This window comes from Akebia trifoliata, chromosome 3, assembly GCF_017979445.1.
Source record: "Akebia trifoliata isolate Shusen 1 chromosome 3, ASM1797944v1, whole genome shotgun sequence".
NCBI classification, from domain to species: domain Eukaryota; kingdom Viridiplantae; phylum Streptophyta; class Magnoliopsida; order Ranunculales; family Lardizabalaceae; genus Akebia; species Akebia trifoliata.
Window position 1 is genome coordinate 40,324,600 of NC_141377.1, and position 18,473 is coordinate 40,343,072.

Consider the following 18,473-nt stretch of genomic DNA (forward strand, 5'->3'; position numbering starts at 1 on the left):
AGTATGCATATATCCACATATGTACAACCCATCATTTTTATACCCTTTACCAAAAATCTTCCTCAAAGTTAGGTCCTAAAAAGTACAGTGAGTAGGAAAAAATATTACTGAGCAATTTAGAGATTTGATAAAACTACTCACAGACAAAAATTTAAGAGATAGGTGAAAAATGTGGTACACAAAGTCAAAAGAAATACTAGATGATAAGGAGATGATACCCTTACTGTGAATATATGTAAGGGAACCATCAGTAAGGCAAACCTCCCTATGAATATTAGAAAAAATAGATGAAGTGAATGATTAGACTGACCGATCATGTGATCAGAGGTACCAAATCAATAACCCATGTTAGGGAAGCTGGACCAGACTAGGTGGCATGAAATGCAAAAGATATACCTGAGGCCATAATCAAAGATGAGTGAGTACGAATTTGATCATGAACAAAATTGGTAATCTTGGTTTGAAACTACTGTAAATCAATAGCACTAGAAGAGACAATGGTGGAAATAAGTGAGGAATCCACAATGGCAGCACGGGGAGCATAATGCCCTAACAAAGGAGTGGCAGTACATCGGATTTCTCATGGACTGTTTTCCCACAAAGACGACAAATAAAACTATTGTCTCAACCAAGACTACGCCCCCTTGGTCACAACGAGTAGTAAAAGTACCCAAAGCCACCCAGATTTCCTCTTCTTCCCAAATAAAGTCTCACGAACTAAGACCAAGACTGATATAATATCATAACTCTCAACGACAAACAGATAACAGGAAAACCAATAATCAAGTGTAAAAAGACTACAAACAACTCAAATAGCCACAAAAAATAATTGAGGCAACCAAATTTGAATCCAATATGATTCCAGGTCACCAAAAAATCCTTTCTTGTTGTCATAGGTCACAAGACAACAATCTATTGCTGTCACAAGCCTTCCCAACAACACCCCTGTTGTTGTTGATGGACAGAAAAGTTTCTAATAAGCTCCCAACAACATTCTTATTATTGTCGCTAGGCTAAAAAAGTTCCAATAAGAGCTGAAAATCTCCCAACAACACTCTTATTGGTTGTTGATGGACATAAAAGCTGCTAATAGGTTCCCAACAACACTCTTGTTGCTGTCGCTAGGTTGAAACAATTCCAATAGTTGACAAGAAAAGCTCCTAACAACAATACTATTGATATCGCATGGCAAAGATATACCCACCAGCAGTATTGTACTTCTTTGTCGATGTAAGGACAAAAAATAATGCACCAAAACAATCCATATTGCTATCGTAGAACTAGAAACCCTTCCCAACTATTGTCGTAGACACCAAACAACACACTAGTTGTTGTCGTGGATTACCAAACTGACCTTTTACACTTGTAGACACCTGAATTTGGACGGGTCATCCATGCAAAATATTAAAAACCACAATATCGAAATGGACCCCAAGGCCTTAAACCCTCCAAAAATTTAATTATCTTTCCAATAAATAGTCTATGCCCCCCTCTTGTTTGGCCTATGGGCTAGAAACCCACCCTCTCCTAAACCATCATCACACACATCCTCAATCCAATCCTAACCAAATGGAACTCCACCTAACCCTAATCCAAATACATACTTAACCCACCACCCAAGCCCATTAGACTTAAAACCAAATCATATACACATACAACCCTCCACCAAACCCATTAGGCTCAAAATCCAACCATTATCTCAAACCCAAGTTTCGACCCAAGTCCAACAATCACCACAATAACTCAAGATCATCACAAGTAGACATATGTCACCACATCCTTTACCCTTTCAAAAAAAATCTACAACCACTCCTTTACATTCCAATTCTTCTAATCAAAATCTATTTCATATAACTTACCTAACACTTAATCTACAACCACTCTCTTACATCCCCATTCCTCTAATCAAAATCCACTGCATTTAACTCATCTAATACTCAAATCCAAATGGATTGAAAAATCCAACCCATTTGGATCATAAACAACCTATTTACACCATTTCTACAAATACCTTTTCACCACCCTTAAATTACACACATCCTATTCATAAATCTCACACCATTCGACTATTTTCACCACTTCACCCCATTATACCCTTAAAAGTTAGCTCCAAAATCTTATAAAACCCCCCATCCTTCTCAATATAATTTCCTTCAAGAAAAAGAGACTTGAATTCCCCCAAGACTTGAATTATTCCCTTACTAAGTCTCAACTCCGTCCTATTTCACAATCACCATACTCATATCCACCAACCATTAAAAGTTTTACACCTCTAACACATCAAGACTAAAGTCGATGCTCATCAATGGAGATCAAGAAGAAAGATCAAAGAAGAAGAACAAGGTCGGGTGTGGACAAAGAGAAAGGAAAATAATTCCTCATTTTCTTTTCTTTCAACATACCCCTATTCTAATTCTTCCCTCTTATCTTTTTTCTTTTTACTTTTTATCTTTTTATTAGAACAACCCTAAGATGTAATGGATACCATCTCCTACCTCTGGTAGATTGGGCTCCGACTCAATCGAAATGGTTGGAGTTGAAAAACCCTTTTCAAATTTTTTAAGAAAAAATCACTACACTAGTGCAGACACTAAAAAAGGTTTTGAGACTAATGCCTTGGGCTTTTTCCATATGAAAGTGGGCATTTGATTAAAAAGTTTACATTTTTCAGGATTTTCCAAAGGTATAGATCATAGAAAGGCCCCATCCTCAATAAGGAAGCCCTTAGTGGTTCAAACCGAAACCAAAGTCCCTCACACTCGAAGGCACAAATCGGATTTTTTATTTATTTTCTAAAATTGATCGAATTTGAGATTACCATCAATGGTGGAGAGAGTAAGGTGCCTAATACATTTTTTTCCCTAATATGGACCCCCTTACCTAAATGTAGGGTGGATTAATGGACCTTGTTCGTATGAGAGTCACTAACCAAAAAAATGATTTTTGGAAAATTACTTTTTAGGTGCCCATTCATACCATTGTCTAAAAAAGAATGGTGGTGATTCTAAACGCAAGTAGGAGAGATCTTCGAACTCGAAAATTTTATGCCTACAATATTATTGCAGGCACAAAACTCTATCCCTTGTTGTTATCTTAGATCACCAAGCAGTTTAACAAAGGTAGAAAATCGTAACAATCCTTATCGCAGGCTAAGGTAACTCTAAACAACATATTGCATGGCAAAAAATCCTATCGAGGGGTTGAAACACAATGTAGAAACTTTATCGCAGCATGTGATCACTTGCACAATCCTTATCGCAACACACGATTAAAAGACCATGAACCAAAATAGAAAAAAGGGCCCCCAAAGGGAAAACCTCCTAACGAAGCTCTCGTTAGGTTATTAGGTTTTCGAGATTTGGAAATTTGTTGAGAGAGAGAAAAAAAAGGGAGAAGAGAAGAGAATTCAATGTCCTAAAAGTCGAAGAGAAAAATTTAAGGAGGACGAGGAGTCGATAGGTCCTCTAAAGCTCTGATACCAAGAAGAATTATGGAAAACTAATTATCAAGTCTTAATTTGTGAACTTGACATGAATTTATAATAATAAAAGATTCAGAAGGCAAAATTGTTCTTACATATAATAAATAAATAAAAACTATTACTAGAAAACAATGAAGACTAAAATAACAACTAAATTATTTCAACTACTCTTCTTCCTTCTCACTTTACTATGTTTCCTCTTTAATCCACTTTATTGTTTTTCTCTTTTTACCCTTTAACCTATATTTTTTAGAGTAATACCTCAAACTTTATTTTATTTTTTTCTCTTTTCCCTTTTAATCCTAAAGAAAATGAACTATAGTCTTTATAATGAAATACAACTGTAGGACCCACTTGGAGGGGGAGGGGGAGGGGGAGGGGGAGGGGGGGGGGGGGTTGTAAACATCTCATCCATCTCTTTGTGTGGGCCTTATTGTATTGCTTTATCTTTTTAGTCATCACTCTTATCATTATTATTATTGGATGGGTAAGCTGGACTTTAAATGTGTCAAACCAACTAAGCTATGGGTCTAAGCCTAGTTTTCACTCTTCACCCCTTCGACAGTATTGTCTTTCTTCTCCCCCCTACCTTTTTTCAATAATACCCCTCTATCTATTGTTTTTTCGTTTTACCATTTTAACCCCAAATATTTTTTAATAACACGCTTCCAATTTTTATTTTTTTTGTCTCTTTTACCCCCTTAACCTCCAAAGAGGATGCCTGTGCCTAGGCAAATACTAGTAAAAATGCCCTTCCAATTTTACAAGTCTAATTATAATTGTAAACAACTATTGAAATTATTTGAACGTGTGTTATAATGTTTTGTAATGTTGAGATTATAATTTGTAACAGGATTAGTGTTTTAGTCTTCAATTGGGGTGTGTTAAATAATTAAAGAAATTGGGGTATAGTGAGTAAAACATAGGGTGCCAATAGCAACTCTCAAAAGAAATTACTGTAGCATTTTATGAAGTGAGACTGAGCACCCTTGACATTTTTTTTAAGGGTCGAAGATGGGTTACCATTCATGGTGTTTCCCTCCACATGTCCCCTAGCTATAACCTGCCCATTACAAAAATTGCCAATTTTTTCAAACAATCTAGAATAATTTCCAGCCCTTTCAATGGGAGATTTAATCCATAATTTTTTAGTAATAATATATATATGATTAGGATCCGTATATACATAAAGCTACAACGTGTTTTATCTTATATAGGCAAAAATATTTGGAATGAGCTGATTTTTTTGTGAGGATGATCTTTATGGTAAGGAGATCATTCTTGCCAAAAATCAGCCTATTATGAAACTTCTGACCCCATGTTTACAAGTTGAAAAATTTTAGACCGTCCAATTTTTGTAAATCACTTTTGATGGGGTTAGAAGTTTTGGAATGGGATGATTTTTTACAAGGATAATCCCCTCACTATAGAGATCATCCTCACAAAAAATTAATCTATTCTGAATCTTTTTAATCATATAAGACAAAAACGTTGTAGTTTTATGTGTCTACGAAACCTGATCCTATATATATATATATAGTTAAAATAATAATAATATTTATATATATTTTTATAAATAAAATCAACTTTATTACTATTATTCCCTCCAAATTGTCTTCGGGGGCTCCCTAATCTGATTTTGTAGCTGTGCTCATCTAGGAGACCAGGACCAGAATCTCCAATTGGTCAATCTACATGTATGTTGTTCCACCAATTGGGTTGTGTAAATTTATATTTCTGCCAATAAATTAATAATAATGGAATTTTCAAAATATTAAATTGAATTATCATCCATGAACTACAAGGCACAACAAGGGCATTCCAGTCAAAGAAATTAATATTTATGTGTTCTGATAGGTGGAGTCAGGATTTTCTTGTAGTAGGGACAAATTATGATTAATTGTATAATTAAAAAATTCAAAGATGAATGATTTCAACGATAATTCAGAGATTTTTAATTAGAAGTTGAAGAAAAGAATATTTAAGTTCTTACCAATAATTAGTATATGAGAAGGTCTGGTCAAAAGGCATCAATTAAAAAATAAAAAAAATTGAAGGGGCCAAAAATTGGAGGGACAGCTCTTTACTAGCTCCGCACGTGTGTGTTCTTACTTGGTTTGGCACGTATCACAACAATCGACAACAGCTGGCTGCCTGGTGCCTTGGCCCACCGTAGAATCGGCCAAACAAATAGGGTAGTGTTTGGGGTTTAACTTTTGACACTAAAATAACTGCTTAGCTCGTAACCTTCCGATTCTCGGTTCTATCAATAGTCAGCTTACTCAGAAAACTTCTGATTCTCACTTTCATCAACAGTCTCAAAAACCATTTGTGTATTGCATTTTCTTTTTTATAGTTTATTGTAATAAAAAATGAAATAATAATTTTTTCAATTATTAATGTGTAATATTTTATAAAAATTGCTTTTTTATACTGGAGATACCAATTTGAAAAGATAATGAGAAAATCTATAAGCTTATTTCTAACTACGTACTAATATGCATTACAAGAAAATATTTTTGAAGAGTTAAATTCTGTTCAAGTTTATAAATCAATTTTAAAATGTATTAAAAGTGATAAGTTTATACATCATTTTTTACAATATTTTGATTCCTACTTATTTATTATTAGGGTATTTTAGAAACAATCCTCTTAAAATTGATGATACTAAGGTTAACATTTTATGAAATGCAAGATTAGGTTTAACCCCCTTGATCGTAAGTCAGTATTGCTTTTTCTTGATGATTTAACGGTGAAAATTTGATCTTTTTCGAATTTTGATTTAGTGATTTAAGTGTTTGAAGAGTATTTTGAAAAAAATAATAATCAAACTTTCACCATTAAATCTCAAGAAAATAGAAGCTTGACTTACTATCAAGGGGGGTAAATCTAATTTTGCATTTTATAAGGAGATGACCCTAATATCACCAATTTTACAAAGGGTTATTTCTAAAATACCCTATTTATTATTAGGCATCCTAAAATTAGTCTTTTAGTAGTGTGAACTCTTGGTTGAGCCTCTCCATCAGGAAAAAGCTTTAAACTAATCTCCCCCTTCAAAATTTTGAGGAAACCATCTCCTTTGGATTACACATGGCATTCTAAAGAGCTATTCTATATAAAATGCTAGATGTCTTGTAAAGAGGGGGTACCTTCAAATTTTTGAAGAAAGTTGGTCATTTTAAAGTTGGACTCTTTTCATCAAAGAAAAAGAGTCGTGATAATCTGACTCCCCCACGTGCAATACTCAATTGATTCCCATGATGTGGGGTGTGTCAAAACCATAGATTTCCTTTCAACGGGATACATAATTGCACATATTTATGGGGATGTGCTATATCACAAGACACAAAAGTTTATGGTTCTGGCACACCCCACGTTAGGGAAGTCGATTGAGTATGCCACGTGGGGAGTCATATAATCACCACTCAAAGGAAAAAAAAATACATATTTCCCAAGGAAAATGACAGACTACCTACATTGAACTGTTCAATAATGATTTTTAACTTGTATCTCGAAAAAAGAAATCTATAGTTATTTGTGCACTACCACACCAGGTCAATGTTGAATGTAGTGTCGATCGTAGTTAGTGTAAGATGACTCATTTCCTAATTATCAATTCTGAATTTTTAGGGATTAGTAAAATATTTTATAAGAAAGTGTTTTTCTTGAAAATCCCTAGCATCTCACTGGTCTATCTCGAGAGTCTCAACATTTCATTTAAGATTATTAGAAGAATTATTACATAGGATTGGGATCTATTGACTCTTAGGAACACTCATGAAAAAAAATACATAATCCCAATCTTTTAAATATAAAATCTAATAGTTGAGGTGTATGAGTATCTTGATAACACAAATCTCAAAGATACTTATCTTAAGGAAAATCTCAATCATTAGATTTTACATTTAAAGATTTGGGATCATGTGTTTTTTTCATGAGTCATTCTTAAGAGTCCAACGATCTTGACCCTATAGCATAATAAGTGTGTAACGATGAATTTTGTTATGTTTTAAAGAAAAATTATTTAAGAAAATTTGAAAAATTACTATTTTGAGAAATTTTGACATGAATACATAATACAAAATTGATAAATATTTATTACCCACAATAATTACGAATTTCACAAATTTTTTTTATCTTAAGTTTTCTTGTGGATTAAGATTTATTTTTTTTGCATTAAAAAATTATGTATTTAACGGGGGACAGTTTTATTGCATTGCAGACTAATATGTAGATTGGAGAGCTGTATTACGTGTTTGATACATCTTCTTCCCAAATGCCACTTGGCATAGTTTTTAGTCCATCTTGGGTTGCTAATCAACAAGATTAGCTAGTTCTAGCCATGAGAGGGGCTGTGGGCCCATCCCGAACGCTATTGGGCATTTTCCAGCCATGTCGAAGATACTAGAATCTAGAGCCGAAAGATAATAAATAACACGTGGAATTCAGGGACAGGTCATAAAAGATGTTTGAAAATGCTTAGACGCATCGAAGTTCGTTGAAACTTAAAAACGACAGCCTGTATACAGCTGTAGTTGAACAAAGTGTGCAATTAACACCTGTAACTACCGTACAGTTAGACAGAGAATCCAACCGTTGTTGAAGTGGTAGCAAAAAATAAAAAAAATTGTAAAACACTTATCTCTCTAGAACATCAAAAGTATGATATCTTGTGATTTTTAATCCGCCACGTTTACAAAATACATCTTTTGGACACGCGGCGGACACCAAATCGACAAATATCAAAAGAGTTCGTCTAGCTAAGGCGTTAAGAACAGCGAGACAGACGAGATAGATTTTGTCGTATAGTACGTGCGCATTGCGCACCAGCTCAGTCCTTGTGGATAATTCCTCAGCAACGCCAGCCTGTCTCAGCCCAGAGACCTTAACAGACCTAACTCTCTCTTTACTTTATATTAGATGTAGTTTTCTTCGTGTTTTGGATCGATCTCATCGTGTACTTCTCTGATCGCTGAAGAAGATCACTCGAAAACCCTAGAAATCGAAACCCTTGTTGGGTTGAGAACGAAGGACTGAGGACTGAATCATGGATCCTTGTCCTTTCGTTCGAATCCTTGTTGGAAACCTAGCTTTGAAGATCCCCATAGCTTCGAAACCTGCTCGGTCTGGCGTTCACCCTTCAAGTTCTCCATGTTTTTGCAAGATCAAACTCAAGAACTTTCCACATCAAACGGTTACAATCCCTCTGATTCATCCGGAGACTCAGATCCTTGATGGTCAAGTTCAAACCCTATCTGCAAGTTTCCAATTAAGCAAGACCGATTTGGAAAAGCTTGTAGCGAAATCGATCTTTGCTGGTAAACCTTGTTTGAAGATATCGATCTATACAGGCCGAAGAGGGACAACTTGTGGTGCAAATTCTGGGAGACTGTTGGGAAGGGTTTCTGTGCCGTTAGATCTGGAGGGAACAGAGACTAAGTCTCGTATTTTTCATAATGGTTGGATTTCGGTTGGTAAAGGTGCGAAAGGATCATCATCTACGCAGATGCACTTGAATGTGAGGACAGAACCCGATCCAAGATTCGTCTTTCAGTTTGATGGAGAACCAGAGTGCAGTCCTCAGGTTTTCCAGATCCAAGGTAATAGAAGGCAGCCTGTTTTTACTTGCAAGTTCAGTTTCAGAAACTCCATCGACCGAAATCAGATCTCAAGGTCAGTTAGGGTTTCTTTCTGTTTCTTCATGTTTTTTGGATTTTGGAACCTTTGAAAGTCAATAAACATCTATTTCAAGTGAATCGAGAATTTCAAGTGTCGGGATTTCGATTTGATGCATTTTCTCGAATTTTTAATTTTTAATTTTTTTGGCTCCCTTCTCGATTGTTTTGGCTGATTCTCTTGAAAATTTGTTTCTTAATAGATCATCGCAGAGCGAAGTAAGCAGTTCAAGAAGCTGGTTGAGCTCTCTTGGGAGTGAGAGAGATCTAACTAGGAAAGAGAGGAAAGGTTGGTCGATCACAGTCCACGACCTTTCCGGTTCACCAGTAGCCGTCGCGTCAATGGTGACACCCTTCGTAGCCGCACCTGGTACGGACCGAGTCAGTCGATCCAATCCTGGGGCGTGGCTGATCCTTCGCCCTGGAGACGGAACTTGGAAGCCGTGGGGTCGTCTTGAAGCTTGGCGCGAACGAGGAAGTAGCGACGGTCTTGGTTACCAGTTCAAGCTTATTCTCGACACCAATGGCGGCATGAGCTCAGAGGGAATCGTACTCGCTGAGTCGACTCTGGGCACTAACAAAGGTGGCAAATTCATGATCGACATGAGTGGGAACTCGAATTCTAACTCGAGTTCATCCTCACCAGCTGGCAGTCCAAGGGGAAGCGGTGATTTTGGGCATGGGTTGTGGCCTTACAGCCTCTACAAAGGATTCGTGATGTCGTCAACAGTGGAGGGAGAGGGGAAATGCAGTAAACCTGCAGTGGAGGTTAGTGTTCAGCACGTGAGCTGTATGGAGGATGCAGCTGCGTTTGTGGCCTTGGCTGCGGCTGTAGATCTAAGCATGGATGCTTGTAGATTATTCTCTCAGAAGCTAAGAACAGAATTCTGCCATCATCAGGATTTGTTTCGTTGATTTGTGGATTTCTTGTGTTCTGATTTTGTTGGCAACTTGTAATTTTTTTTTTCTTTCTTCTTCTTTGCTTTGGATTGATTGGGTTTTGGTAACGGTGTTTTTTTTTTTTAAATCGCCGTGGCATTTAGTTGTATTTTTGACACTAAAAATTGAACATTCTTTTTTCTTACATTGTACAGTGGGGAGAAGAATTAAGGAGCATGTTTCTATATGAAAGCTGATTCTATTTACTTTGATTAAAAGCTGGAAATATTTATTATTTTATCATAGTTTAGATATGAGTGGATTTGGATTCTCCCCTATTATTTTTTAGAATTTTTTTTTAATTATAGAAAAATGTGTGACTGGGCATTCCGAAAATAATTTAGTTTTCGTTTGCGGGGATTCTCGTAAGGATAAAGGTGGTGATCTATTTAGATAAGAGGTCTAGGGATAAGGTAGATAAGAGGTCTAGGGATAAGGAAGCTGTTATATATTTTATTCATTTCATCATAGATGGTAATCTTTAAAAATTGTTGTTTTTTATCTTTATAAATTTTAAGAGAGAATGTAGAAAAAAAATTTGTATCTTTAAAATTTAAAAGGGTTTTTGGACGTAAATCATGAGGGTCATCTAATTATGAGAGAGATCCTATTGTATCTAAATCTACCATATTCATCTTTTTAATGGAAATAGATTTTCAAAATCCAAAAAAAAAAAAAAAAAACGTGAGGAAGAAATATAGGAGGAGATGAAGATGGGAGAGAGGGGAGTTATATAATCTTAAAATGATATCTCACACCCACCTTGAAGTCTTAGCCTTTTCTGTACTCTTTTTCTTCTTTTTAGATTCTTAATAAAAATATGTAGAATTTCTTTTTCTTTTAAGGAGAATAGAGTAAAGAGACTATTAGGGATTTTTATGGGTTTTTAGAGTGAGATTGAGATAAGACTTTAGGGGGTTTGAGAACATTAAAGATTGAGAGAGATGTCTTGAGGAAGGGGAGGGGTGTTCAAACATTGGTGGGTTTGTGAGAGGGGTCAGTTTTTATAAATTTTTAGGGACTTTTTAAGAGTAGAATAAGGTGAAAATAGTAAATGATGGTAAATAACTTAGGATTTGTGAATGCGATATAGGAAATTTGTGGTTAGGAGATGGTAAACTTATTAAAAAGGGGTTGAAATAGATTGTTTGACTCATGTGGGTTGGAACTCTCAACCCATATGCATTGGTTGTTAGGTGAAGTTAAGGGGTGTGGGGGTTGGTTGGAATAATAATTATATAAAAAGGTAGGCATTTTGATTTTGAAAAAGTGAAGGATATGATGACACATGACAAAAAGGAATGGAGGTGTATGGGTTAGATGAGTTGATTAAGGAGAAGGGGTGTGTGGGGGGTATGAAGATGACTTGTGGAGTGTTTTGGGGAGAATGTGATGGGGTTAAGTAGTGGAATGTTGTATGATGTAAAAATAGTGATGCGGTGCTGAGAATGATTTTTTTTTGGAGGTTGATTGAAGGGATGACATATGTCTCTCTTGATGATCATTGATTTTTTTTATAGTGATTGGTTAAAATTGTGAATATGAGTATGATTTTGGACTTGAGTAGATGTTTGATTTAGGATAAACCTTTTTTGTGCCTTAGGCTTAGGATTGATGAGGTTTTGAGTAGACATTGGACTTAGAAGTTTTAGGTTTTGAGGGATTAGTAGGAGAGATGATAGGTTGAGAAGATGATGGGGTTTAAAAATTAGGAAAGTTTTTTTGTGGGTCCATAGCACAATTGAGAATTTGAAGGCTTTTGATTTGAACAAAAATATCAAAATTTGAATATTTTGGGTCTTTAGACCCGTTGACGATTTTTTAATAAAAATACATATATTTTTAGTGCTTTTCAAGTGGGGTTGGTTCAAATTCGAGTGTTTACGCGTAGCAATTAGGATATTGGTTGTTGTAGGGTTGGATTGAATAAATTAAGGTGTTGGATGTATTACATCCAATGCCAAATTTTGGATTTTTAATTGTTGGGGTGTTTGGTAGCTGTAAGAGAAATGGAGTAGAAAAATTATACAAGGAAGTCAAAAAAAAAGATAGGTAATAGAAAAAGAATAGAAAAATTATACAAGGAAGTTAATAAAATGATAGGTACTAGTCATGGTAATATATATATACACATACACAAGGGTACTACGGTCTGCAAGCTCCAATTCAAGTCGCTCCCATTTGTGCATGTCTCCAAGGCCGATCTCCTTGGATCTCTTTCATCTGAATAAGGTATGGCGCGGCGCCTCCCCTGTGCCCTCCATTCCGAAGGAATGGTATGCGGGTCTTCCTCAAAGCAATACCCTATTCATCTGGCCGAAAGCGTGCTTCCGTTTCGTGGTCTTCCAGCTCAAAAAGGTGGTGGTTTTCTTTTCCTGGATCCCTTGAAAAAGGCGGGTGTTGGGCTTTTCCTGCGCTCCATTACTTCCTCGCGGCAGTCATGGTATAAAGGCCGTCCTCATCAATACCCGTAATATTACATTGACCCTTTGTTCTTGTTCCAAAGCGTGCTGCCTTGCCAGGTCTTGCATCTCAATAAGTTCTTTTGCTTTCTCATTCGCCCCATTTTGATTCTTCAATAGGGCTTCTTCTATTCTAGCCCCTGCTAGCTCAATAAGGGAGGTTTCCTTTCCTGCGCCCCATTCGGAGATGGTAGACTACTCCGACGATGCAGATTCTACTCATGAGTCTGATTGTTCTTCCTTTACTGTAAGTTGCCTTAAGGCGCCTTCCAGCTTTTAAAGTGAAAGGTAGGGTTGCTTTCCCGTGAGGACTAGCGCCCATTTAGAAGAAGGGATAGATCCCCCTGCGTCCTCTTTATCGTGAGCTCCTCTAAAGCTAAGTCAAGACTATGGATAATTAAACCTACGGCTACCTTCTCTTTGTTAGGTGAGTTCGTTCTCCTATCTCCGACCGAGCATAAGAGTGGCTGCTATGCCGGTAATAAATAATAAAAAGGCGGGGGTCGGGTTTACTGTATAGAATATAGATATCTCATCCTTCTTTGTACTTAGAGGTGGAGAAGCCCCCCCCACATACAAATTATCCTCACAAAAAATCAGCTCATTTCAAAACTTCTAACCCCATGTTTAAAGTTCAAGAATTGTGGACTATCCATTTTTTATAAATCATTTTTGATGGGGTTAAAAGTTTTGGAATGGGCTGATTTTTTGTGAGGATATAAAAAATCAGCCCATTTCAAAACTTTTAACCCATGTAGGACAAAACACATAGGGCAAAACGTAGGATAAATAGTAGGATGCCGAATATATATATTAAAATTTAAAAAGATTTGTTATCTTTATTTATTGATGAATATGATAAGTGACATAATTATAAATAAATTGTGTTAAAAAGACATAAATATTATGGGATAAATTTGTAAAATTTGTGCAAAATCAAATTTAAATTTGAGATATAAAATAAAGGAGATCGTGATGGAGGAGAATTTGAAGAGGTCATCGTGCGTCATTGCCTTGGAGTAGAAACTTTAGTTCATGCATATGTGACCTAGGCCTCTAGGAGATGGGTACGTCTAGTGATATTGTTAGTAGCTTGATGATTTTAATTTTAGTTAGAATTGCGAGAAATTTGGAAGGGCAGCTATTAACATGAAAGCTATTTTGGAAGAGATGATGTGATCGATCTAATGAAGGAGGATGCAATTTAACATTAGAAAATATAAGTATATAATAAACCCTAAGATGGATTTTGAAAAACAACAAACTTGAATAGATAAGCTATTAACAAAGAGATATTTACGAAAATGTGATCGACTTTTGATGAATTTACAATTCCGATTCACTGTTTATTTTAATTATCAAACATGAACGGGCAGTGAATTCAACTGTTTTAAAGTGACAATTTAGCTTTTAACCTGCGTAATAGTCACTTTAAAACCTCCAATTTCGTTATCCGTTCATGTTTGATAATTAAAATGAATAATGAGTCAGAATCATAAATTCGTCAAAAGTTGAAATAGTAATTTACCCATTATTAACAGACATCCTAAGTGAGATGGCTTAAAAAATGCGTGATAATTCTTCAATGGATTACCAATATGAAAATCATCAACAAGTTCAAATTCATTATTGGTAATAGATTATGGGATTGGGAATAAGTTTCTCGTTTGTAAACCAGTAAATAGCAACGAGGGTAAGTACGTGTGCAGCAAGTGAGCAACACGAAGGATGTAGCAACGTTTGTACTAGCTCTGGCTGCAGCTGTTGATCCAAGCATGGACGCTTGCAGGCTATTCTCTCGTAATCATAGAAAAGAATTGTGCTTTTGTATTTTTTTTTTCCTTTGCGTTGGAATGATTTGAGTTTGACAACCGTGTGTTTTTTTTTTCTTTGGATGGCATTTTTGGTAAGGCAATGTATAAAATACATTAAAACGTTGGCCTGTTCAGCGACTTAAATCGTTTTTGGTAAATTTTTAAGAGAAATTTATTAAAATAATAATATATAAATTTATGATTATTAAATTTTTTTTTTTTGAATTTAGCAAAAAATTAATAAATTGATGGTTGGATGGTTGATTTTCGAGTTGACATAAAATACCCTTATGAAAATTGATTGTCAAACCGTCATTTTCCAAGTGCTATTGAAAATTGGCAGTCTAATTGTCGATTTTCAAGTGACCCGTCGAAAATCCGTGATCCATCAATCTTCGCTATAACAATCAAATTTAATATTTTTTTTCTCTGATTTATGCTAGCTCCACCGGTCACATTTTCCACTCCACTCACAACGGTTTATGAAAAATCCCATTATAAATAACATATTCATTCCCCATTTTGCATAATCTCACAATCAATTCTATCGATTATTCTTCATGTTTTCTTACTCTCTAATTTCTCTTAATTATTTGTATATTCTTTTCAATTTTTTTTTGTAAGAAGAAATTAAATTTTTTAGATGACTAATTGAAGAATGATTATATATCATCATGGAGGTTATTGTGAAGATCTGACGTACACTACTAGAAAATTGACTTATACCAACGGATAGATCCGTCGCTAAATCTACATAATTCTGTCGTAAAATAATATACCGACGGAGAGGTTTTTCGTCGGCACTCGTCGCAGTTGATAGCGTCGGCAATTGTTTTAGCGACGGCATAATAAAATTTCCGTCGCTATATCCATTATTTTCTGGAAAAAAATTCTAGTGGAAATTTTGTTTTCATTTGTTATTTACATCTTTACCGACAGACTTTCTAAGTCCGTCGGTATATGCTATTTTGTTAAAAAAAAAAACATTTACTAAAGCTAGCCCAGCCCATATATCAATTATATCAGCTTACCACCCCTACACTGTAAATTGCTGAACCCCCCACACATCATAAATTTACAAAAGCCAGCCACCCTTGCTGAACCCCCCACACATCATAAATTTACAAAAGCCAACCACCCCCCACCCCCACACTGTAATTGGCTTTCAGGCTCAGGTATCATATTTGTATGAGACATTGCTGCTGGTTCTGGTAGTGGTACCATAGGGTTATTGCTGAGAGGAACTCCAAAAAGCTTACAGTTACCATCACCTTTGGACTTTGGACTTTACGGCCTCGTATTGCTGGAACATGGTTGGTTGTGGTCTTACTCCTACCAGATAATGGAGTGTCTCTGACTGAGACGGTGAGAGCAGAGGCATCAACCAGTTTCCTTGATGTTGTTGCTCCACCCTAAGACTACTCTGCATCATAGGGTAACCACTCTGCCCACCACATCTACTAGTGCCTAGTTTTTGATAAGATATCTCGCCAGAATGTGTGCCCAGTTCTCTGATCCAAATCTTCTTTGACTAGAAACCATTTCCATCTTCTCATCATCTTGAGATGGAGGCCATGAGATGGACTTTTGAGCAATGTCGGACTCATTGTGTTCAGCATAAGAGCCTCTCAAGGTCAAGGATGAAAACCCATTTGCTGAAGAAGGTTCCACAGTGACCTTAGTTGAGCCTAAGTAAATCAATGTAGAATATACTTAGCCTCTAAAAGCTACCAACCAATTACAGTATGATAGTTTAAAATTTGCATATGAGGATACAGAAAATACAGAATGCAGATCTGTTCTTAACATCAAGGAGAGCATGCACATCATAGCATGTTCAAATAAAATAGAAAATTCCACAAAATAGAAACTAATCTCATTAGGAGATACACTTCAGTGTCATATTTCAGTTGACAATCATGGCACAGGTAGTTCCATTTGATTGGAGTCCACATAACTTCACCATCTAAATTTACAAATGTAGCTATCGAAAGGAAAAAAGAAAAGAGAAAAATTTGTAAACGTAGATACCATGCTTCTGATCAACAAACCTCCTCTAGAGGATTCCTTTTTCCTCATCATATCATGCGTTGAGTTTGAATAAACCCGGAAGAGCAATGAAAGCATCAGCATGTTTCGCCATTTCCAACTTCCTTTCATGCATATCTGCAACTGTCTTCACTTCTCCAATGGTTTCTCCTGAAATCTGGATTTTGAATTCAGTTTATTAATTATATATAACTCAGAAAACAAGTGAAAGTGGGGATAACACCGTACCTCCAATAAAGACTTTATTGATGATGATGATCGTCCAATTAATAGATCATTTCCTCTACTTTAGGACTGTTGTCAATGACCTTTAAGGCTTAACCTCAATTGTCATAACTAACAGTCCCAAGTGACAAATTGATATAGGAAGTGAAATTCGTGCACACATACACACATACACACATACATACCTTCAAATCATGAATCTCCATTCTGCCAACAACAGGCCAACTGGCTGCTGGACGCTTTTCTACTATGACTTCAGGGGCTTCAGGAGGAATGTGCATGTATTGGTTTAGCCTTTCGACAGAAGTGATGCATCATTTATGCTGGCACCTACCTTCAAGGGGACACTAGATGTGTCAGTGAGACAAACATATTCATTTTCTCAGTTCTTAAAATGATAAGAGAACTGTTTTGATCCCCTTTTTCAACTTAGAGAATATCTAAAGGCTACATTTTCCAAATACCAATTGCACCAGAGAAAAAGGGAGCAAAAAAGCACATGCTAATGACTCATGGAATAAAATATTTAATTGATAAATACAATGTAAAGTGGAATGAAAAGAGAAAGAAAGCCTCCAACTTCCAAGCAAATAAATTACACAGTCCTTCTTGCCAAGAAACAATCTAACAATGTCATATAACGCCTGCACCATGAAGCCCAAATGACACCTCAACCCTCTAGAATTCATGGTTTAAAAAAATGAAAAATAAAAAATTCCCTGGTCAAACTTCAAAAATGGACAGACTTTACACTCCCAGATTGTTAACAAATATCAAGTATTTTTCATAAATGTCAATTGTATAAAGAAACCAAAATCGGTCTAATGATTTGCCCAAGTCAAAGAGGTCCTAACTCACATTGGAAAGTGCACCCAACTCGTCCACCATGGGAAGAACCATGTCGCCATGGGAAGAACTGCATTGGCAAATAGACAATGACACATTTCTAAATTAATTCAAGAACAATTACATCTCATTTCTAACCCTTCACTAGTACCTAGATTTGAAGACCTTTCAAAGTATAATTACAATTGCATTTCCATGTAGTTGTAATTATACTACTGAAGAACAGACCAAAAAAATAATAAGAATTTACAGAAGCCAGGTCCAAATTCAGATCACTACGACTTGCTCTTATATCTAATAAATAGAGAACGCTATGACGTAAATAATCTACATGAGCCATGGAAAGATACATATGCATCTATTTGTGGGAGAAAGGCAACTGCACCTAGTAATCTTGAATATTCCATTAGAAGAATTTGATGTTCGTGCAGATCCTACAGTTATTTTGTGGCGAAGTTTCATCTATAATAACCAAGATTCATTAGCACTTGCCATTAAGAGAGTGCCTGTAATGCCACAAAAATGAGGATTTTTTTTTTTTTTGTTTTGTCAGCGGACGCCAGTTTAAACAGAATAAAGTTATTTTAAGTATATGGGCAGCATAATATTACCTCAGGTCAACAAGCACGGGACACTTGGATACATGGGGATTTTCTGACCATGTATCACGACCAACCCGTTGTGTCTTCAGTTTGTGAACAATGGTCGCTGTAGTATCTACTGGTTGCAAATTTAGGAGGATATCGAGCTTCACCATATCAGAGGCTATATAACTGTTAACCACAACCATCAAGGAATACAGTAAGTGTAGTAAAGTAGAAGGGTGAAGCTTGAAACAGATGCAAACATGGAAGCACTGCTGTGGTATTCTTTCATATTAACTATGATTTAGCATACATTCTTCTGAGGTAAAAGGTAAAAAAAAACCAGAATTTCTTTAAAGAATAAACATTTTTCCAGAAAATTACATGATTTGAAC

General features: G+C 35.9%; 1 protein-coding gene and 1 long non-coding RNA gene across 2 annotated transcripts; one reads left to right on the forward strand and one right to left on the reverse strand.

Moving 5' to 3' along the window:
* The first annotated feature begins 8,322 nt into the window (after nt 1-8,322).
* LOC147406941 (uncharacterized) lies at nt 8,323-10,245 on the forward strand. Its single transcript, XM_086435295.1, has 2 exons — nt 8,323-9,157; nt 9,363-10,245. Exons 1-2 carry the CDS (start codon nt 8,532-8,534, stop codon nt 10,072-10,074), a joined length of 1,338 nt encoding a protein of 445 aa, XP_086291421.1. The 5' UTR covers nt 8,323-8,531; the 3' UTR covers nt 10,075-10,245.
* Nucleotides 10,246-16,233: 5,988 nt separating this feature from the next.
* On the reverse strand, nt 16,234-18,395 carry LOC147406942 (uncharacterized). The gene is made up of 3 exons (XR_015176644.1): nt 18,106-18,395; nt 16,834-18,000; nt 16,234-16,580 (listed from the first exon to the last, which is right to left on the reverse strand). It is a non-coding gene; the product is annotated as an uncharacterized LOC147406942 (long non-coding RNA).
* Nucleotides 18,396-18,473: the final 78 nt, after the last annotated feature.

Bases quoted from the DNA above. Each gene is read 5' to 3' on its own strand.
- LOC147406941 (XM_086435295.1), top strand. From the start codon at position 8,532: ATGGATCCTTGTCCTTTCGTTCGAATCCTTGTTGGAAACCTAGCTTTG. The intron at 9,158-9,362 runs GTCAGTTAGGGT...GTTTCTTAATAG, and splicing joins GACCGAAATCAGATCTCAAG to ATCATCGCAGAGCGAAGTAA.